This window comes from Leptodactylus fuscus, chromosome 6, assembly GCF_031893055.1.
Source record: "Leptodactylus fuscus isolate aLepFus1 chromosome 6, aLepFus1.hap2, whole genome shotgun sequence".
In the NCBI taxonomy this organism is placed as follows: Eukaryota; Metazoa; Chordata; class Amphibia; order Anura; family Leptodactylidae; genus Leptodactylus; species Leptodactylus fuscus.
In genome coordinates, this window is record NC_134270.1 from 144,091,360 (window position 1) to 144,115,718 (window position 24,359).

General features: G+C 40.5%; 1 protein-coding gene across 1 annotated transcript; it reads right to left on the minus strand.

Annotated features, from left to right (window-relative positions):
* Window positions 1–426: 426 nt before the first annotated feature.
* On the minus strand, window positions 427–22,832 carry LOC142210090 (BPI fold-containing family B member 6-like). Its single transcript, XM_075279119.1, has 15 exons — window positions 22,727–22,832; window positions 20,166–20,277; window positions 17,684–17,788; window positions 16,665–16,811; window positions 16,524–16,587; window positions 15,183–15,243; window positions 14,667–14,758; window positions 13,787–13,966; window positions 11,607–11,660; window positions 10,975–11,136; window positions 10,676–10,743; window positions 2,736–2,778; window positions 2,324–2,387; window positions 2,078–2,160; window positions 427–465 (listed from the first exon to the last, which is right to left on the minus strand). The coding sequence occupies exons 1-15, from the start codon at window positions 22,830–22,832 to the stop codon at window positions 427–429; spliced, it is 1,380 nt and encodes a 459-aa protein (XP_075135220.1).
* Window positions 22,833–24,359: the final 1,527 nt, after the last annotated feature.

Sequence of the window (24,359 nt, forward strand, 5' to 3'; positions counted from 1 at the left end):
CACTCTCCCGCTGACTACAACTCTCACTCTCCTGCTGACTACAACTCTCACTCTACTGCTGACTACAACTCTCACTCTCCCACTGACTACAACTCTCACTCTCCCGCTGACTACAACTCTCACTCTCCTGATGACTACAACTCTCACTCTCCAGCTGACTACAACTCTCACTCTCCCGCTGACTACAACTCTCACTCTCCAGCTGACTACAACTCTCACTCTCCCGCTGACTACAACTCTCACTCTCCAGCTGACTACAACTCTCACTCTCCAGCTGACTACAACTCTCACTCTCCCGCTGGCATTCTGGGGTATGTAGCAGCTGAAGAGCCACAGGCTGGAGATTATTCATCTAATGCAGCAAAGTATATAAGGACAAGGCGCTTGCTTGGCGAATCATTCTTCTGTAATGTGGGTAACAGCAGTTCAGTCTTTGCAGACGTCCACTGATATTATGATAAAGCCCTTAAAAAAGATAAGAAGTGATAAAGTGAATTTTATTTGCATGCACAACCTATAAGGGTGCGTTCACACGATGTAAAATGGAGCGTGATCTGGCACCCTAAGGGTCAGTTCACACATTGGCAGTCACGCGGGTTTTGACACAGAGAGAGACACGGTGAGCCACGTCTCTCTCTGGTCAAAACCCGCCTGCCGTCACCATCGCGGTCACGGCTTTCCCCTCCTATGTCGGCTCAAATGAATGAGCTGACATAGGAGGGTGCTGCCACTAGGCGGAAGCTGCGGCCCAGCGCGCCGCGGCTTCCGCCTGAAGATAGGACATGTCGCTTCTTTTCTCCGCTAGCAGCAGCCCGCCACTAGCGGAAAAAAGAAGCCCGGTGGTCTGCACAGACCACCATTGTAAAGGGGCTGATTTTGAAGCGAAATCTGCTGTCAAAATCCGCCCCTTTGCCCACATGTGAACGAGCCCTAAGAGTGAGGTAAAGGAGCCCAAACACCGTCAGGAGCAGTAGGCTAAAGTCTTATTCGATCACAGGGACGTAACTATCGGGGTAGCAGTGGTAGCCACAAGGCCCAGGACATTAGGGGGCCCAGCGGGTAACGGGTCCTATTTACTTACCAATCCTGGCTCCTGCTCACGGCTGCTAGTGCTTCCCCATCTGCGGAGTCGGCTATGAGCAGGGCCAGGGATTGGTAAGTGTTGCCGTGGGCCTGTAAACCCCACAAACACTGCTGCCATTATACTCTGGGGTCTTTTCAGACCCCAGAATATAATGGGAGGGCCAGGGGAGGTGAGGGAACATAAAAAGCACTGTTACTTATCTCTCCTTTGCAACGGCAAGCTTCAGGCCCGTTTTGTGACGTCACAGATGTCACATGGCCCAGGCCAGCGTCATTATGTGTCACAATACAAGCCTGGGTTAGGTGACATCTGGTTCAACATTGAAGAGATCTGCGGGGAGTGCTCTGGAGCCAGGGAGAGTGTTTTTTATGTTTGTGTCCTGATCCGTCTTTCCCCTGATATTACCCGTTGAGGGAGAGCTGCAAAGCTCCATGCACACTAGATAGATGGTGTTCCTAAATCCTAGTGTTATGCATTGTCCTCTGATGCTCTTTAAAGGGAACCTATTTTTTGTACAAACCTCTGGTGTGTCATAGTGACATTCCCATTAGGAAGATGTCCTCAGCTTCAACATCACAATGAATATTCACCTGGAGCCAGTGTATCCTAGTTCAGGACTCATCTCCGGCAAATTAAAGGGGTTTTCCATGAAAGTAAGTTATTCACTATCCAAACGAAAGGGGATAACTGGTATATCAGTGGGAGTCTGATCGCTAGTAATTTCACCACTAATTTCTATCCCCCACCCAGTATGGAGCGGTTGTCAGGCAGCGCATGCACCACTCCATTCATTTCAATGGGAGCACAGTGTACTTTTAGGTGAATTAGCAATGTAACCTATGATGTTACTTTTTAAAAACTGTATCACATAAGTGGAACATACTATTTAGGCAGGGGCTGAGCTGACGTTCTAGTTAGGGGGGAGGAGACTAGTACATTTTCTTTGGTTAGTATTCCTTTAAGGAAACCATTATGGTTAGATAATGATATTACCTTATCTGACTCAACCTGAGCATTAGCCAAGTTGATATCCAGATTTTGCAATATTTGTGGGATGGGGATTGGCTGGATTATACCTAGAAGTAAAAAGAAAATGGTTACTTGTCTATTAAATATATTTATTAATGAGGTTTTTTAACATTTCATAAAAGTTGCCCATGCCGCCAATTAGGTAAGGTGTCGACAGTGATCTACTGTCATAAAAAATCTGCATATTGCAATCCAAACAAAGCAGCTTACCATTCACGGCTGGGATGTACAGCGTATTGATCATAGAAGTAATGAATTCATTTAAGTCTTCCACCTAGATGATGACATGAATGTTACATGAGGTAGAATTTACCAATATTACCCCCCTACCACCACCACCATAACCTGAATGTAGGCCACAAATGCAATATATTACCATGAACAGCGTCCTTCAGGATAGCAAAATGTGCCATACAAAATGAAGTAGATAATATAGATGAGATGTGTCTACCACAAATTTTGTTAAATGGGATTTCCAGAATTAAAAAAAAAAAAAAAAATGCACAGAGCAATTTAAAGTCAAAATGTCAAAGGGGTGGGGCTATATGAAATGACTGAATAGTTAACAAGCCGTCTTCATACAGTGCAAATGACTATGCTGTAAATCATTTACCTAACTTACCTCAAATTCTCCAACTGTGGATGACTCCAGAGCCAAGAACATCCTGAGAAAATAAAAAATATATGTAGATAAAGAGATGGATGGACAGATAGACAGATAGATAGATGGATAGACGGATGGACGATAGATAGGACATAGATAGATAGATAGATAGATAGATAGATAGATAGATAGATAGGAGATAGATAGATAGATAGATAGATAGATAGATAGATAGGAGATAGATAGATAGATAGATAGATAGATAGATAGATAGATGATAGATAGATAGATAGGAGATAGATAGATAGATAGATAGATAGATAGATGATAGATAGATAGATAGATAGATGATAGATAGATAGATAGGAGATAGATAGATAGATAGATAGATAGATAGATAGATAGATGATAGATAGATAGATAGATAGATAGATAGATAGATAGATAGATAGATAGATAGGAGATAGATAGATAGATAGATAGATAGATAGATAGATAGATAGATAAATAGATAGGAGATAGATAGATAGGAGATGAGATAGATAGGAGATAGATAGTACCAGTTTTTCTTGATCTGTTTTATTTTTATTATCTACGTTGTACATTCATATTGAATTTATTTGATATATAGATTTATATAACAGAAGAGAGAAGCTGAGCTCTGTGATATATAGGATTATATGATAGAGGAGAGAAGCTGAGCTCTGTGATATATCCTATTAATATTATAAATGTGAAAGTTTGTGAGTTTGTGGGTTTGTGTGTTTGGATGTTTGTTCCTCAATCACGGAAAAACCGCTCCACCGATTTGGCTGAAATTTTCCACAAACATAGTTAATACACCCGATTAAACAATAGGCTACTTTTCGTCACAATAGCGCACATACGTTTGTGCCAGGACCCCCACAAAACCCAAACTCACACCACCATCTCTGCAATCTCACACACTTTGGACCATAGCAAGCCACAAAATTCATATTGCCCTCTACAGCCTCGCCCCTAACCCCACACAATCTCATATACATATACTTTACCACTTTGCCCCTCACCTTAACGATACTCCAGGAGGCGCTCTTTAACGCTCCGGAGCAGCCATGTTTGCCGACCCCCACCGCTCTGACAATCCGCGACACCGCCCACCCATGTCAATACCCCTAGGCGGTCTAATAAATGCAAAAAAAAAAAGTTTTAAAAAAGTAAAAAAAAATATAAAAAAAAAAATAAAAAGGATTAAAAATTCAAATCACCCCGCTTTCCCTACAACACATATAAAAGTAGTTAAAAACTGTGAAACACATACATGTTAAGTATCCCCACGTCCAAAATCGCCCGCTCTACAAAGCTATACAAATATTTTTCCTGTTCGGTAAACGCCGTAGCAGGAAAAATGGTCAAAAGTGCCAAACCGCCGTTTTTTCACTGTTTTGATTCTGATAAAAATTTGAATAAAAAGTGATCAAAGCAATAACATTTCCCGAAAATGGTAGAACTACAAAGTACACCTGACCCCGCAAAAAAGACGCCCTATACATCCCCGTACACGCACGTATAAAAAAGTTACAGCTGTCGGAATATGGCGACTTTTCAAAAAAAAAAAATTTTAACACAGTTTTGTTTTTTTTTTAAGGGGTCAAAATGTAAATAAAACCATATAAATTTGGTATCCCCGGAATCGTAACGAAACACAGAATATAGGGGACATGTCATTTTGGCTGCACAGTGAACGCCGTAAAACCAAAACCCGTAAGAAAGTCGCAGAAATGCATTTTTACTTCAAATCCACCCCATTCTGAATTTTTTCCCTGCTTCCCAGTACATTATATAGAATAATTAATGGTGGCATCATGAAGAAAAATTTGTCCCAGGAAAAATTAAGACCTCATATAGCTCTGGGAGCGGAGAAATAAAAAAGTTATGGGGTTTAGAAGGAGGGGAGTCAAAAACGAAAATCAAAAAATGCCATCGGCGGGAAAGGGTTAACTTCAAATACTTCTGTCCCAAAGTCACTATGTAAAGTTTCTCACAACACCGTATATATAGCAGCTCAAATACAAATTAACTTCAACACAAAAGTCTCACGTATTCTCTGAATTACAGCAAAAACAAGATACACAGTTACATTTCATATCCCATACCTTATACACACTACGAAAACCTTACCCACGTCTGTATATACCCACTGCTACAATCACCGCAGACGAAGTCGCGGGTACCAGCTAGTAGGATTATATGATAGAGGAGAGAAGCTGAGCTCTGAGATATATAGGATTATATGATAGAGGAGAGAAGCTGAGCTCTGTGATATATAGGGTTATATGGTAGAGGAGAGAAGCTGAGCTCTGTGATATATAGGGTTATATGATAGAGGAGAGAAGTTGAGCTCTGTGATATATTGGGTTATATGATAGAGGTGAGAAGCTGAGCTCTGTGATATATAGAGTTATATGATAGATGGAGAGAAGCTGAGCTCTGTGATATATAGAGTTATATGATAGAGGGGAGAAGCTGAGCTCTGTGATATATAGAGTTATATGATAGATGGAGAGAAGCTGAGCTCTGTGATATATAGATGTACTAGCTGGTACCCGCGACTTCGTCTGCGGTGATTGTAGCAGTGGGTATATACAGACGTGGGTAAGGTTTTCGTACTGTGTATAAGGGATGGGATATGAAATGTAACTGTGTATCTTGTTTTTGCTGTAATTCAGAGAATACGTGAGACTTTTGTGTTGAAGTTACTTTGTATTTGAGCCGCTATATATACGGTGTTGTGAGAAACTTTACATAGTGACTTTGGGACAGAAGTATTTGAAGTTAACCCTTTCCCGCCGATGGCATTTTTTGATTTTCGTTTTTGACTCCCCTCCTTCTAAACCCCATAACTTTTTTATTTCCCCGCTCTCAGAGCCATATGAGGTCTTAATTTTTCCTGGGACAAATTTTTCTTCATGATGCCACCATTATTTATTCTATATAATGTACTGGGAAGCAGGGAAAAAAATCAGAATGGGGTGGATTTGAAGTAAAAATGCATTTCTGCGACTTTCTTACGGGCTTTGGTTTTACGGCGTTCACTGTGCAGCCAAAATGACATGTCCCCTATATTCTGTGTTTCGTTACGATTCCGGGGATACCAAATTTATATGGTTTTAGTTACATTTTGACCCCTTAAAAAAAATCCAAAACTGTGTTAAAATTTTTTTTTTTTTGAAAAGTCGCCATATTCCGACAGCTGTAACTTTTTTATACGTGCGTGTACGGGGATGTATAGGGCGTCTTTTTTTGCGGGGTCGGGTGTACTTTGTAGTTCTACCATTTTCGGGAAATGTTATTGCTTTGATCACTTTTTATTCAAATTTTTATCAGAATCAAAACAGTGAAAAAACGGCGGTTTGGCACTTTTGACCATTTTTCCCGCTACGGCGTTTACCGAACAGGAAAAATATTTGTATAGCTTTGTAGAGCGGGCGATTTTGGACGTGGGGATACTTAACATGTATGTGTTTCACAGTTTTTAACTACTTTTATATGTGTTGTAGGGAAAGCGGGGTGATTTGAATTTTTAATCCTTTTTATTTTTTTTTTTATATTTTTTTTTACTTTTTTAAAACTTTTTTTTTTTGCATTTATTAGACCACCTAGGGGTATTGACATGGGTGGGCGGTGTCGCGGATTGTCAGAGCGGTGGGGGTCGGCAAACATGGCTGCTCCGGAGCGTTAAAGAGCGCCTCCTGGAGTATCGTTAAGGTGAGGGGCAAAGTGGTAAAGTATATGTATATGAGATTGTGTGGGGTTAGGGGCGAGGCTGTAGAGGGCAATATGAATTTTGTGGCTTGCTATGGTCCAAAGTGTGTGAGATTGCAGAGATGGTGGTATGAGTTTGGGTTTTGTGGGGGTCCTGGCACAAACGTATGTGCGTTATTGTGACGAAAAGTAGCCTATTATTTAATCGGGTGTATTAACTATGTTTGTGGAAAATTTCAGCCAAATCGGTGGAGCGGTTTTTCCGTGATTGAGGAACAAACATCCGAACATGCAAACATCCAAACACACAAACCCACAAACCCACAAACTCACAAACTTTCACATTTATAATATTAATAGGATGATAGAGGAGAGAAGCTGAGCTCTGTGATATATAGGGTTATATGATAGAGGAGAGAAGCAGAGCTCTGAGATATATAGTATTATATGATAGAGGAGAGAAGCTGAGCTCTGTGATATATAGGGTTATATGGTAGAGGAGAGAAGCTGAGCTCTGTGATATATAGGTTATATGATAGAGGAGAGAAGCTGAGCTCTGTGATATATAGGGTTATATGATAGAAGAGAGAAGCTGAGCTCTGTGATATATAGGATTATACTGTATGATAGAGGAGAGAAGCTGAGCTCTGTGATATATAGAGTTATATGATAGATGGAGAGAAGCTGAGCTCTGTGATATATAGAGTTATATGATAGATGGAGAGAAGCTGAGCTCTGTGATATATAGGGTTATATGATAGAGGGAGAGAAGCTGAGCTCTGTGATATATAGAGTTATATGATAGATGGAGAGAAGCTGAGCTCTGTGATATATAGGTTATATGATAGAGGAGAGAAGCTGAGCTCTGTGATATATAGAGTTATATGATAGATGTAGAGAAGCTGAGCTCTGTGATATATAGGGTTATATGATAGAGGAGAGAAGCTGAGCTCTGTGATATATAGGGTTATATGATAGAGGAGAGAAGCTGAGCTCTGTGATATATAGGGTTATATGATAGAGGAGAGAAGCTGAGCTCTGTGATATATAGGTTATATGATAGAGGAGAGAAGCTGAGCTATGTGATATATAGAGTTACTAGCTGGTACCCGCGACTTCGTCTGCGGTGATCGTAGAAGTGGGTATATACAGGCGCGGATAAGGTTTTCGTACTGTGTATAAGGTATGGGATATGAAATGTAACTTTGTATCTTGTTTTTGCTGTAATTCTGAGAGCACATGAGACTTTTGTGTTGGATGTAATTTGTATTTCAGCTGCTATACGGTGTTGTTATAGTGTCTTTGGGACAGAGTTATTTCAAGTGAATATACTTGGATATACGATATGGTATGATTTTTTATTTGCCACCAGTACATGTAAGTTTTGGGCACAGGATACTCTTGAGCAAGCAACATAAAGTCTGGCACTGTGCATGACAGTGTAGTAACCAGTGGCGGATCCAGGGTTTGCGGGGCCCTGGGCAATTGACTTTGGCGGGGCCCTACGCGCAGCGCGCCGCAGCAAATTAGGCCCCACCCACTTTTATGTTGACTCCGCCCATTCTCATTCATTATTCATGTGATTCCACACAGTATAATCCTCCTACAGTCACCCGTAAATTATATGTCCCCCCTCCATCTCTCCCCATTTTCATATACACCCTTCATCTACCCCTAGTTTCATGTCCCCCCCCTCTATCTCTGTCCGCAGTTTCATGCCATTCTCCCCCTTTATCTGCCCACAGTTTCATGTCCTCCCCCCCGTCTCTGCCCCAGTGTCATGCCGTTCTCCCCCCTTCATCTGCCCCAATGTCATGCCATTCTCCCCCCCTTCATCTGCCCCAGTGTCATGCCATTCTCCCCCCCTTCATCTGCCCCAGTGTCATGCCATTCTCCCCCCCTTCATCTGCCCCAGTGTCATGCCGTTCTCCCCCCCTTCATCTGCCCCAGTGTCATGCCATTCTCCCCCCCTTCATCTGCCCCAGTGTCATGCCGTTCTCTCCCCCTTCATTTGCCCCAGTGTCATGCTGTTCTCGCCCCTTCATCTGCCCCAGTGTCATGCTGTTCTCCCCCCTCCATCCACCCCAGTGTCATGCTATTCTCCCCCCTTCATCTGCCTCAGTGTCATGCCATTCTCCCCCCCCCTTCATTTGCCACAGTGTCATGCTGTTCCCCCCTCCCCTTCATTTGCCCCCCAGTTTCTTTGGGCCCCCTCCATCTCTGTCCCCAGTTTCATGCCGTTCTCTCCCCACCCCCTTCATCTTCCCCAGTGTCATGCCATTCCCCCCCTCCCCTTCATTTGCCCCCCAGTTTCATGGGCCCCCTTCATTATTTTCCACCTTAATATTTAATACAAAACAAACACTTACACTCACCTTCTATCACTCACCTTCCATCGTTCCCCCGACGCTCCTCTCTCTCACTCCAGTCACATACGCGATGCAGGAGCTGTGACCTCAGCTCCTGCTTAGCTGCGGCCCGGCTTGCATGTGTAAGCGTGATGTGATGACGTCATCGCGCCTACACACGCAAGCCGGGCCGGAGCTTTAAAGCAGGAGCTGATCTCACAGCTCCTGCATCTCGTATGTATTCAGCTCATCGGCGGACGGACGCCGATGAGCTGAAATCCTGACAGGCAAGTGCCGGGGGGCCCCCAGAGGCTCTGTGGGCCCCGGCACTTGCCCGACTATGCCGAGGCTGACCGGGACCATTTTGTTAGGGCCGGGCCGCGGGGCCCCGCTAAGCTCGCCCGGCCCTGGATCCGCCCCTGGTAGTAACTCCATGTGCCTCTTATTAATAGCAATTAACCCCATCATGTCCCTCACATTAACCCTTGTGTAAGAGTTACTGATATGTGAGAGACTTGGAGGTAATAATTAAGTATCTTCATTATTGAGGTATTTTATTATTACCTCCATATGTCTCACATAGTAGTAACCTTTATATGAGGCACACAGGGGTTAATATGAGGGACATGATGGGGTTTATTCCTATTAATGTGAGGCACATGGAGTTACTAACATTAAACTAATAACCCAAAATGCCTGACATTAATGAGAACAGTAATCCTATGTACCTGTGTGTTTTTCAGTTTCACTTTGCTAGCAGCTTCCTCTCCTCCTCGGGGAATGTTTGCAGGATGCAGACCACTATAGCAGGCACAGACCTGAGCGATTAAGCTCCACCCCCTGGGTTTCCTGCACCCCTCTCAAAGGGGAGTGTCCTTATGCCTCAGCTCTAGCACAGCACTGAAGAGACTCGGACTGCATTTAACTCTTGCAGGTCCTGTGCTGCTGGTGTGCCAGTGAAATATGGCAGGAGTGCCACTCTTGGCATGCTGACCTCTGCTGTAGAGGGTAATATGAATTTTGTGGCTTGCTATGGTCCAAAGTGTGTGAGATTGCAGAGATGGTGATGTGAGTTTGGGTTTTGTGGGGGTCCTGGCACAAACGTATGTGCGCTATTGTGATGAAAAGTAGCCTATTGCGCAATGGGGTGTATTAACTATGTTTGTGGAAAATTTCAGCCAAATCGGTGGAGCGGGTTTTGCGTGATTGACTAACAAACATCCGAACATCGAAACCCACAAACATCCAAACTCACAAACTTTCACATTTATAATATTAATAGGATATGATAGATGGAGAGAAGCTGAGCTCTGTGATATAGGGTTATATGATAGATGGAGAGAAGCTGAGCTCTGTGATATAGGGTTATATGATAGATGGAGAGAAGCTGAGCTCTGTGATATAGGGTTATATGATAGAGGAGAGAAGCTGAGCTCTGTGATATATAGGGTTATATGATTTGCAGCAGGATTTCTAAATGAAAACAGTAAATTCTGTCAGAACTCCTAGGAGAGACAGTGAGAGTCCCGATTATCCGTCTCATACACAGTGATTGACACCCTTAGGAGCCTTCACACAGAGTGAACGCGCGTGAATTTTTGCAAAATACACATGTAAAAATAAGACTCCCATTGACTTCAATGACATTTTACAGACGTATTTTTACATGTTTAAAAAATATAATTGAAGTCAATGGGAGTCTTATTTTTACATGTGTATTTTGCAAAAATTCACACGCGTTTACTCCGTGTGAAGGCTCCTATATGTGCACAGTCAGGACACTTGGGTAGTGTAAGCAAACCCTGAATTACCATGTAAAGAAAATGACAAATATTCAGATATTTAGTTTTTTCCTTCTTTTCTTACTTGTCAAGGGAAAGTGTGAACTTTAGGCTTTTTTCATCTGGTGTTATCTGGAGCATAAAATTCATATGCTGTAAAGATGAATAGAGATAATCTGTAAGCGTAAAATAGATTTACATTTCTTTTGTTCAATCAAATCATTTTGTTAATAGGCAAAAATAAACAATTAACCCTTTTGTTTCATAAAGCATCCTAAGGTTGCAGAATTTATTTCCACACCTGCCTAAATCTTTTGCACATCATTGTAGCTAATTCCTTTTAACAATTTTTTGAATACATAAGTCTACTTGATTTAGTCTTACCAGGTTTACTTCAAACAAGGTCTGAGATTCTGAGTCTGGAGATGATGCAATGACGTCCATCATTGAGTAAAGATGGAGAATCACTTTCACGTCGGTTGCTGTAACCAGAGCTGACTTTTTCACAGACACGTTGACTTTGAAATCTTGTAGGTCTGGGGAAAGCTGGAAGGTGAAGGATATGAATTATGTAACAGAATCAGTAACACAAGCATCTGAATAAAGCAGATCTGTTGGTGGTTGTCCCAAGATCGACACATCACTTGTCTACAGGATAGGAGATAAGTGTTTGCTCAACGGGATGGTCGCGCATTTGAACAAAGAAGGGTTTGGGGCCCTGTCAATAGTCTCCTGACATTCTGAAGTGCGGAGCCCTGTGATTGTGCCTCAGCGATAATATCGCTGAAAGATCGATTGACGTAATGACAATCTGAACTCAAATTTTTGGAAAGTTTGTAACAAACTCAATTCACCATAACCTAATTTCCTCATCTCTAATATGTTCTTACATAAAACACAATATTGGATAGACAGGTCTGCACTTATTGGAACAATGGATGGGGCATATAGGGGTAACCAGAATGGAGAGGCTCAGGTTGGCCTTTCTCCCTTGTTCCTTCTGGGAGTATTCTTACCTCCGGAATGATGTCACTTAGGGTTGATGTAGACATGGCCCCTCCATTTACAAGCTGGAAATAAATGGAAAGGACATTAGTTACACTGTATTTAAAGTAGTTTCTGGAACAATTGTATGATTGTATGACCTAATTCTTAGGATAGCCATATGAGTTGGGTGTAGGTCCTACACCAGACACCTCCACTCATCAGATGTTTGAAGAGGATATGACGCCTTAGAGAGGAGATGTCATGTTTACTGGTCATGTGGCCATGTTGCAGCTCAGCCCCTTTCCAAATGAATGGGATTGAGCTGCAATAACAAGTCTGTCTCTAATATACAGTGAAGAGGCGACAATGTTCACCCAAATGCAGTCCTCAAACAGCTGTTTGTGTGGGTGTCAGAAGTTGGTCCCCACCAATTTATCATTGATGACCCATCCTAAGGATAGGTCACTAATATCAGTAGAATTAGTAGAATAACAAAGATCTATTTCCATTACTACATATAGAAAGACCCCTAAAAGTTATTGGGAACACCATAAATAAGCTTTAAAGGGGTATTCTCATCTCAAGGATCATATTCAGACTTGTAGCTTAAGCTAACTGCTGTGTCTTACTCTTACCCAATACATTGCTTTATCTATATTTCTCCCTTTGCCAGAACAAGGGCAGGTGATGACTCAAATTCTGAGTCCTTTGTAGAAATCCTGTTTTTCTTTATTGTTTGCCTCGTTCTTTATTGTGACCTGAAGTATGAACACGACTTTACACATGTATAAGTAGGGGGGAGGTTTTTTTGTATAATGGAGGGAAAGTGAGGCTGGTGGTAATTTCAAATAGTTACATCATGGGTATTATATAATATAGACCTATGTTTCTGGAGGAATATGAAATATGAGATTTTCTTCTTTTATATGACACCACAACTGTTCTATGTTTTATAATGCCCAAAATATATGTGATTGAAGTGACCTCTGCAGCCTCAGCTTCCCCCCATTGTTTGAGCCCAAATCCAGAGAGAAGCGGTGTACAGATTAAACAAGACAAGAATATATAAGTAAATTTCAGAGCAAGATATCACAGAAAGGAGCCAAAATCCATTAATACAGGATATCGGAACTCAAAAAGTTTAGGTACACCGTAAGGATTTACCTCTTAGCAGAGCAAAGTGCTCTAATAGTCAATGAGGAGGACAATGGGCTGTTCAGTAAGATAAAGCATTGGTTAAATAATAGCATAGGTTTAGTTTTCTAGGAACTCTTTTTCCATGATCGTGAGGTCCTCTGCAGCAACATTTTGAGAACTTTTGACCAAGATTGGTCAGAAGCCCCCAAAGTGTGTTGCATTATTGGGGAACGCTCACACTACACATCCCTCATAGGATGAGATCAATGCTTCTTCTGCATGCTACAATTAATGTTCATTGCTCTCATCCATTGCTTTCATGTGAGCAATGGACATTAATAATGCTAGTTTGAACCTACCTCTAACAATTTTACTTAAAAGGATTCTACCATTAAAACACATTTTTTTCTCGTTGACACGTAGGAATAGCCTTAAGAAAGGCTATTCTTCTCCTACCTTTAGATGTCTTCTCCACACCGCCGTTCCTTAGAAATCTCGGTGTTCATCGGTATGCAAATGAGTTCTCATTGGGGAGAGAACTCTTCAGCGACGCCTCCATCTTCATCAGGAACGTCCTCTTCACGCTTCTTCTTCCAGAGCAGGTGGTCAAACTTGTAGGCCTCGGGCAGAGCTGACTGCGCATGCCCGCGGCCACAAGAAAAATGGCCGCTTACACGGTCGGCTCTGCCCGAGGCCTACAAGCTTGACCGCCTGCGCTGGAAGAAGACGTGTGAAGAGGATGTTCCTGAAGAAGATGGAGGCGTCGCTGAAGAGTTCTCTCTTGGCATTGGGGACGCCCCCATTGCTGCGAGAGAACTCATTTGCATACCGACGAAACCCGGGACTTCTACAGAACGGCGGTGCAGAGAAGACATCTAAAGGCAAAAGAAGAATAACCTTTCTTAAGGCTATTCCTACGTGTCAACGAGAAAAAAATGTGTTTTAATGGTAGAATCCCTTTAACAAACTAGAAGCATGCCCACAGAAGTATTAGTATGGCATTCCTATCTAAACATTGCTTATTATGCATAAACTAAGTACAACTTATCATCCAGTGAATTAATTTTTGTACATCATCTTCAGTGGCCATGAAGTTAAAAGATCCTTCTTCTTGAAACACAGTGAAGGCGCGTCCAAGAAAGTCAGTTGTCAGAAGGAGTGTTGTAGCTTCGGGGGTAGGCGGCAGGTCATCGGAGCTTGTATCCTCATCTTCAGTTCGTTCAATTGGATTTTCTCCTTTCAATACTTTGACCTTTAGGAAAATATAGAAAATGGGATTATTAAAGGGAACAAGACCAAACAGAATCGGGAGTCCAGACATCAGAGCCTTCCCAAATCCCACTTTTATAGTATTTTACTGACATGGTGATAAGGCTGAACTCACATAATTTTTGAGATTTCCATTTTTCTGTTTTATAGTTGGAACTGTAATATGGAAAGCTAGACTGGGAGAGAACCAACTAGATTCCTAAAAGAACATAGATTCACAATGGTAGCAAAATTATCAAGTTACGGTACTTGGGGTGGGAGAATGAATCCCACCCCATGTATGAGACCTTGACGGCACTTGGCAGCACTGTCAATGACCAACTGCTTCACCCCAAGTGTGAGAAGGAGCTATCGGAGGTCAGGCTACATAATCTACATCAGACCAAGTGAAGACACTCCGCACAGAGAACTAAATGACTCAGAAGTCTTCCTTCTTTCTTTTCTTCCTGCTATGGATTCCTAGTACTTTTTTTCTCAGCTTATGTATGTCTATTTCTGTAATATATTACTATTTATTATCCTGTATCTGTATTACCATGCTGCTGTAATTTACTAACGGTGGGACTATTAAAGGATTGTCTTATCTTATCTTACTTCATATGGTCATGTATGAAGTTAGCTCTGCCAGGGTCTGTGTGTCTCTGCATTTTTTAGACCCCCTCCAGAATGTAAAATGGACTTACCTTTATTTCGATATCAATATACCCTTCGCTGACTGTTGGTACTGGAGATGTCATGTAGTGGAGGCTTCCAGACTGTCCAATAGGCAAACTTACTGAAAAAAATACACTTGGTTATTGTAGTGACTACATATAGATATAAAACAGTCATCTATAGGCACAAATGTACATGTCTATAGAAGAGGAGGACTCAATGGTATAACATATCCTGGGCCAAAAGCTGTATAAACCAGAATCTAATTAGCCCACACCTGTTATCATTACATATCTGCCTGAGACATAACTGCATGCCAAGTATTGAAACAATCCAACATTTCGTGCGTTTTTCTTTTGTCAATGAATGTATAATGTATTGTTTATAGAACTGGTCGCCTCATATTGGGAACAGACACCTTAAAAGCACCTAAGGCTCCGACTTCAATCTGCTCAAGTTACTGCATGTCCCTGGGAAGACTGGGCTGGGGATAGAGGGAGGAACTTGGAGGGGGATGAGGCTTGTTTTAGGATGTGATACTTAACTGTCTTTTAAGCACAACTTTTTATTCAATTCGGATAGGACGTAATCCACTGCTGGGCACACCTAAAACACATGGTCAATTGAAATGTTATATTCTTAAAGAGAACTTACAGTACAATAACAATAAAAACCTGTAAATGTGTTCCTAGTACATGACCAAGAGATATTTCTATCCACTGGAAGTAAATAATGACGGTTCCTATTTGGTCTAATGATGTTGTATCCTCTGGGGACGCACTCCATTGGCAAGGGGAATGGTTAGGGTACTATACGCCCATGTGTTAGATATGCATATCCCAAAGCTGACACATACTTTATTACATATTCTGTGGCATAAATCCAAGTCTTAAGCTGTCCATGTTCATGTCATATTAGATGTACAACAATGTGCAAAAGTTTTAGGCAGGTGTGTGTGTGTGTGTGTGTGTGTGTGTGTGTATACTGCAATATAAGAATGCTTTCAAAGGCATATTACAAAAAAAGTGAAAAATAAAGTTTACCTATTGTTTCATTTTACTTTTAAGGATAAGCATGTGTGTACATGAGAAATGACGCAATTTCTATTCCTGATATGAATTACATTATGCAGTTTTTATCAGTTACAGTCGGCATGTTTAGTCTGTAATTTATAGTTTTCTCTGAGCTGGTGAGTGTGGACTAGCTGCCCTATACTGCACACAGTAAGTACAGGAGAATCTACTCTAATGCTGTCTCTCTGACACATAAACAGCCCCAGGACCATGCAGGGCACTTCTAAAGAAGTACTGACATATATTAGTGTGAATAAAGTGCTTTGGTTGTGGTAGAAAGCCTCTAGTTAGCTTCTTTCTTCTCTTATCTCCTGCACTTTGTGCTCAGCCTCTCTCAATAGACTTCTATAGACAGGAGCAATCTGAGCCATGTGAACTGCAGTCCATTTCAAGATAGATAGAATAGTGATAAGACAGGGAGTGAAAGGCAGTTGGGCCCCTTTCCACGGCGTCAGCGCTCGACTCATTCCGAGCCATACACGCGAGCGCTTCTAAACACTTCCCATTCACTTCAATGGGAGCGCGCGTAAAGCCGGCTTTACGAGCACTCCCATTGAAGTGAATGGGAAGTGTTTAGAAGCGCTTGCGTGTACGGCTCGGAATGAGCCGAGCGCTTACGCCGTGTGAAGGGGCCCTTAGTAGAGGGAGCAGGGAAACAGCCTGATAAGAGACATTTCTCTACGATAACATAGATGACAAGGTTTGGCTTGAACTATTCATTTATATTTTGTAGAAATAACATGGCCTATAATTTTATTTTATTTTTCTAGATGATATTTGTTATTTTTGTAATATATATTATCCTTTACTTACTGTAGTAGGCAGCATCGATTTAAGGTTTTTATCCAAAAAATTATTCATCACATTTGGCAAAATTCTGCAAAGAAAAAAAATTTAAAAAAATTTAGAAGAATAATTTATATTGTTGCAACAGAAGAACTGTAAGTCACCCACCCCTTCGGAAGATTGGCTTTGATGTCAACGACATTGGTTTTACATTCTGTTTTGACGAACGTTGGGCAGTCTACACCCTCTTTCTTCAAACTTGAATTTGTAATAATGTCCACTTCCATTTTCATGTATGTCTTTCCACCCAAGAAGCTGTGAAATGATATAAATGCATTGGTAAGTAGTGTCTGTCTATGTCATATGTGAGACCCGCCTTAAAGGGATTCTATCATTAAAATCATGTTTTTAGCTAAAACCACATCGGAATTGCCTTAAGAAAGGCTATTCTTCTCTTACCTTTAGAAGTCTTCTCCGCGCCGCCATTCGCTATATATTCCCGGTATTTTTATTATGACAATGAGTTTTCTCGCAGCACTGGTGGCGATCCCCTGTGCTCAAACAGCACTGGGGGCGTCCTCTGTGCTGCGAGAAAACTTCTTCTTGTTCTCTGCCTCCTCTTCTCTCCTGTTTGGCCACATGAAAATGGCCGACTGCACCCACTGCGCATGTCCATCGGCCATTTTCCTGTAGCCGAACGGGAGAGAAGAGGCGGAGGCAGAGAACAAGAAAAAGGCGGCGCTGGAGAGTTTTCTCGCAGCACAGGGGATGCCCCCAGTGCTGCGAGAAAACTCATTACCATAATGAAGAAATGGGGAATATATACCGAACGGCGGCGCGGAGAAGACATCTAAAGGTAAGGGAAGAATAGCCTTTCTTAAGGCTATTTCGACATGGGTTTAGCTAAAAACGAGATTCTAATGATAGAATCCCCTTAAGGCTACCATTCAGTTGAACATGGTGCAACACCTTTCTATAACATAGGGAGATGCCTATAGTATGACAATGCGGGTCATACTATAGTACTTATAGATTGCAACTCACATTCCACTTTTCTGTACACTATATGACAGTATTATTTTGGCACTATAGGGTGCACCATATAGGAAGATTCTAACGGTGGATGCCACATGAGAGACTATTTTACCTAATACTGGCTCTGATCATATTTGTTAACCACTTCTTACCTTTTCCCACTGATTTCTATCTTGTTTGTTACAAACATCTGGATATTGCCGTCTGGTAGGATGTTCAGTGAAATCTTGGAGAATTCAATCTTGTCCACCTTTATACTGTGAATTAATCATAGGTAGTTATTTCTAATTTCCTAACAAGCTACTGTATTATGTAAGGACCAGCAGTGACATGGGCACACCAAGTGTGTTAGATATTATGGTATTAGAATATTCATGGCATACATAGGGTTAATACTCTGCTGACTTCACTCTTCTATATTTTGGTACATGGGTGCGGTTAGAGTACACCATTTTAGAGTTGTCCTTATAAAGCAACAAGATGGAAGGCAACACCCACTCTCATGAACATAAATGAGTGACAGACACATGTGTGGTCATCGTGGTGGTGGGTGGTGGTCATCCATGGGGGATCTATGGCAGGTCTGCCTGCTATCTCTCTGTTATCCTGAACAAGATGTCGTGACCAGCCCAGAGTCCATCAACCAGATGATCAAGCATGAACCAAGCTGTAACTCTACAAGATATCCAGATGAAGAAACCCAACTATGAGCTTATCTGATGATGTAAGCTAATGAGACATTGACTGATATTTCTGTTATTCTGGAAGTTTTCCTTGGAGACATTAATAAACCTCTACATTGATTTTATAACAAGCTGATCTTCCTATCATGTTACCTTATGAGTAGGGTTGAGCCGATCTTGAGATTTCAGGATCGTTTTTAAAATCCGATTTCCGATCATTTTCCACTCAAACCCGATCCCGAACCCAATTCTGATCCTAATGTAAGTCAATGGGATTTTTTTTAATGATCAAAGATCGGATTTTAAAAACGATCCTCTTCACTACACAGCATGGAGTCCAAACATTGAATGCTTTCATTTTTGGACTCCACGCTGTGTAGTGATTAAAAAAAATCCCCTGGCTACTTAGTCCCCTAGGTGTCTGCTGACACTGGGCTCACACTAGCGCCCGGAGTCCATTCTGCATGCAGAAGATGGAAAGCTGTCAGACCGGGTCCGGCCATGTGCGCTGATAAGCGTTTTATGCTCTCCGCCGCGAAACCGTTTTTTTTAAAACCGGACACAGAGTACTGCATGTCCGACTCTGTGTCCAGTTTAAAAAAAATGGTTTCGCGGCGGAGAGCATAAAACGCTCACCAGCGCTCATGGCCGGACATCTTTCAAACCCATTCAAATGAATGGGTATGAAGGAGTCCTGCAGGTTTCCATCTCCTGCTCTGTTTCATGCAGGAAATGGAAACCTGTATGAACGGAGACCGGGGCGGAAATGTGAATGAGCCCTTACCTGCACAGAACCGCTGCCGCTCCCCGTTCTTCTCGCTCCTCTTCTATCTCATTCACATGCCTTCAGAGCGCCGTGAGTGATGTGAGTGCATCCCAGTATCCGCCCACACTCTCCTAAGCCACAAGCCCCGCCTTCTCCCAGCATCTCTAACACTAGCCTAGGGAGGCGGGGGCGCACCCGGTGCTCTGAAGGCATGTGAATGAGAAAAAGAGGAGCAAGAAGAATGGGGAGTGGCAGCGGATCTGTGCAGGTAAGTTGAGCGATCGGGAAATTTACTCGATCGCCAATCGGGATACGATCTTTTCTGATCCTGATCGCTCAACCCTACTTATGAGTCCTATCTCTTAAGGCCTCTCAACACGTGATCATAAGTTTCACCAAATACTGGATATTTTACAGAGTGTCATAATGTCATGATTCTAGGCATGCCCATATCACCACTGAACCTAGACTGATGATATCGAAGAACAGCAACACACATCCCCAGGAGAGTGATGGACGCTAGAAGGACACCCAAAAGTAGTCTGGGCCTCCACCTGTTATATTCTGGGGACTAAAAAGAAACCTGAGTATAATGCAGTGACCATTTTAGTTCGCCTGAGACAAGACGAATCTCCATTTGTTTTGTTTCGTAAAAGACAAAACATTGGAATATTCAGGTCAAATCTTGCTCAGTACAAACCGATCTGCCATTTTGTTTGTATAGCCCAGACTTAGTCCAGGTAGTAAGGCTGTGCAGGTGGGCAAAATTGTAAGATTGTGGAGGTGGGCAAACTTGCCTTTCCTCTCCCATTCCTGTTTGTGGTTTTTAAGTTACACCAGCTGGAGTTTCTTGCTGGCTGTAGTAACTTGACTAAGACAGCAGCTTTGTCAGGAGAAAAAGAAGAAGGAAGGAGATGTTCTATGTGTGTAACTATATGTGTAGTGTGAATGTATGTCTGTGTAATGTGCTTGTGTGTGTTCAATGCTCATGCATGTGTGTGCAATACATGAAATAGTGTGTAATGTGTATGTATATCTTATCTTATATGTTTGCAGAAAAAAATTCAGTGTGGGTGAGGAGGGACACAACACCAAATCTTATTCCCTAGTGGTTACTCAGGTTCTGATGTTACTATTAGAAATATAAGATGTCAATCAGTTTCAAAAACTTCAAGAACCACTTACTTTGTAATACCCTTGACTGGACTTTTACCCTTCGAGCCCAGGGCTTTCTTAGCTGCAGGTGAATCTGACATTTTCTTTAAAGTGTTTTTATCTGTTAGAATATCCGTCACAGCTGTAAGAATGAATAAGTAGGTAAAAGTAAGATGTGGCGGAGCCACATGGAACAAAAAATATTAATATGCATATTGTCATGGGAACATGTGGGTGACTGATGAGCACCAAATTATACATCATATGAGTCAATGGGGCGGATCCACAACTTTTAGTTGTTAAATGTTTTATATAACAGTGATGTCCATTTGACATAAAATGTGAAAAAAACTGAGAAAAATTGCAAAGATCTGAATCTTAATAATTTGGGGACTGGACAAAAAAAATAAAAAAAATAATAATATAAATAATACTGTAAATTTTGTAAAAATACTGTAAACAGTTTTACAAAGGTTGCATAAAAACCTGACATTTTACAATTACTATCTAACTTGCACCAGAGAGAGATAAGTGGATCTTTACGGAAACCACAGTAGTGATATACCCCCGTTATACACAACCTTCTACAGAAGTGTTTTTGTCCGTAGCTATAAATTCTACAATAGCTTAATGTTGTCTATGAAAAACACATATTGGGCAGCACAAATGCGCACTACTTCCCATTTTCCCATATTCATTCATATTGTGGGAATCTAAGAGTACAACTATGAGTCTATATGGAGCTACTGAATATGTTATACTGTATTATGCATAAATGATGCCTGCATACATAAGTGATAGATTTATAGATAGATACATACATATATAGATGATAGATAGATAGATAGATAGATAGATAGATAGATAGATAGATGCTAAATATATAAATAGATAGATGAGATAGATAGATGAGATAGATAGATAGATAGATAGATAGATAGATAGATAGATAGATAGACAGATAGATAGACAGATAGATAGGAGATAGATAGATGGATGGATAGATAGATAGATAGATAGATAGATAGATAGATACATACATATATAGATGATAGATAGATAGATAGATAGATAGATAGATAGATGCTAAATATATAAATAGATAGATGAGATAGATAGATAGATAGATAGATAGATAGACAGATAGATAGGAGATAGATAGATGGATGGATAGATAGATAGATAGATAGATAGATAGATAGATAGATAGATAGATAGATAGATAGATATGGGAATAGATAGATAGATAGATAGATAGATAGATGCTAAATATATAAATTCAAGATATGCAAGATAGATAGATATCTCAATAATAGAAAAGAGAAGCACAAATAGCCACAATATAAAAAACTAACAATATAGAAAATAGAAACCACTGCAGCACACATAATATAGTGAAAATATATAACTTTATTAGCCAACAAAGGCCAAAGTTTCAGTTTATTTATATGTGTGCTGCCCTAGTTTCTATTTTTTAGATAGATAGATAAATAGATAGATATGAAGATAGATAGATAGATAGATAGATAGATATGAAGAACAAAGATAGATAGATAGATAGATAGATAGATAGATAGATGATTGATAGATTGATTGATAGATGATAGATAGATAGATAGATAGATATGAAGAACAAAGATAGATAGATAGATAGATAGATAGATAGATAGATAGATAGATAGATATGAAGATAGATAGATGATAGATAGATAGATAGATAGATAGATAGATAGATAGATATGAAGAACAAAGATAGATAGATAGATAGATAGATAGATAGATGATTGATAGATTGATTGATAGATGATAGATAGATAGATAGATAGATATGAAGAACAAAGATAGATAGATAGATAGATAGATAGATAGATAGATGACAGATAGATAGATAGATAGATAGATAGATAGATAGATAGATAGATATGATAGATAGATAGATAGATAGATAGATAGATAGATAGATATGATAGATAGATAGATAGATAGATAGATGATAAATAAATAGATAGATAGATAGATAGATAGATAGAGGGATAGATAGATAGATGACAGATAGATAGATAGATAGATAGATAGATAGATAGATAGATAGAGACATATGATAGATAGATAGATAGATAGATAGATGATAAATAAATAGATAGATAGATAGATAGATAGATAGATAGATAGATAGATAGGAGATAGATAGATAGATAGATAGATAGATGACAGATAGATAGATAGATAGATAGATAGATATGATAGATAGATAGATAGATAGATAGATAGATAGATAGATAGATGATAAATAAATAGATAGATAGATAGATAGATAGATAGAGGGATAGATAGATAGATGACAGATAGATAGATAGATAGATAGATAGATAGATAGATAGATAGATAGATAGAGATATATGATAGATAGATAGATAGATAGATGATAAATAAATAGATAGATAGATAGATAGATAGATAGATAGATAGATAGATAGATAGATAGATAAAAATAAAACATTGCATTTAACTTTCCTAGATGAATAAATAGAATATAATGTAGATATTGGAGATACATATAACACATTACATAACACATCAGATGACCTTACCATTCTGCATAGCACAGCTGTCCATTTGCAGATATGCCCTAGGCTCCAGTGACTGGCACAAGGCTACAAGCCCTAGGAAGACCCCAGCGAAGACCAACATGGCCATGCTTCACCCCAGACACGACAGTAACCAAATCTGGCAAATTACAAAAAAGTCAGAGCCATTCTGTGCCGCTTCATATCAGCATGTAATGCAGCTTGGGATATCACTTTACACATGCAGCCCTTCACCCTGGAAATCCTTTCTTAAAGGAGAACCACATTGCACTATTAATACTATTAATACAAGACTGTATCTTACATCGAAAAAACAATGGAATTCTCCAATTTTATACCCTTTCATTACAAGGCTTATGTGTTACGGCTTTTCCCCTATGTTATATGCTGAGGATTATTACAGGGCGCTGTGCATGGTTCTCCACCTGCTGTACTATTACACAACTAACAGCATGTCCCAACATCCAGTGATGATCCAGAGACTGCAGTCATTGTTGTGGGCACTGCTGTCAGCTGGGAGAGGAAGATACCAATTATGGTTTATACCGTATGCATCATTTGCACAGCTGATAGCTTCTTGCAGTATAACAATGTGTCATTGATCCTTGGCATGTGTCACTGGTGGACATGGATCCTTGCACTATATCTCGATAACACTCGCAGTGCATTTCTTGTAGACAGTGATTTATGCAGTACTGACCAGCACAGATTTTTTTTTAGTATGGATAATCCATCCTTAGAATAGTTCATCAATATCATATTGATGGGATCCAATTCCGTCCATCAGCTGTTAGCCAAAGCTGCGGTGTACTGGAATGTTACGGCTCCATATACAGCGCAGAACTCTAATCTTAGTCCTATGCACTTAAGGGGACAACCCCTTTAATTTTTGCATGATAAGATGACAATTACCTGGTTATCTCCTGTGGCTTATATAGAAGTGAGCACTAATTCTTGCTGCACCCAATGAGATACAGTATGGATCCACAATACAACACATATCGACATTATGGCTGTGTACTTGTGTCATAGAGCGGGGTCACACTACTGTTATTAAGGTCTGTTGCTCTCATCCATCATAGGATGAGATCAACAGACTTCATTGACTGATGCAGATGGAGCTCCCTCCCTTTGGCACCCATTGCGATTCATTGTAAGGTAAAAAACAAGGTCTGTCTTTTTCTTCCCATAAGCTATGACAGATGAGAGCAACAGACCTTAATAACCATAGTGTGAACATCCCCTTAATGCGATATTACTCTACTATTTTATTATGTAGCATGTTGTATTTTTGGAAATTCAATAGAAATTTTTTTAATAGGTACTAATGTAAATTGCTCATCTCAAGAACTGTCTCTCTACCGCCTCCTATAGGTAACAATTTGGCAATGATAACGGGATAATTCCATCTTGCAATGTTATGGCATATTACTATAACATTAGAATTGGGAGGGTCTACTATCTAGTTAATGAGATAGTGCTGCAATGGGGAGAACTGGGAAAGTTGTAAATTGGTGGGGTCCCAGCAGTCAGACCCCCTTTATTTAGAAACGGATAGCATATTCTTTCTATGGTGGGAAAGCCATTACTAGTATTTAGAGATGAGCAAACACTAAAATGTCCGAGGTTCGAAATC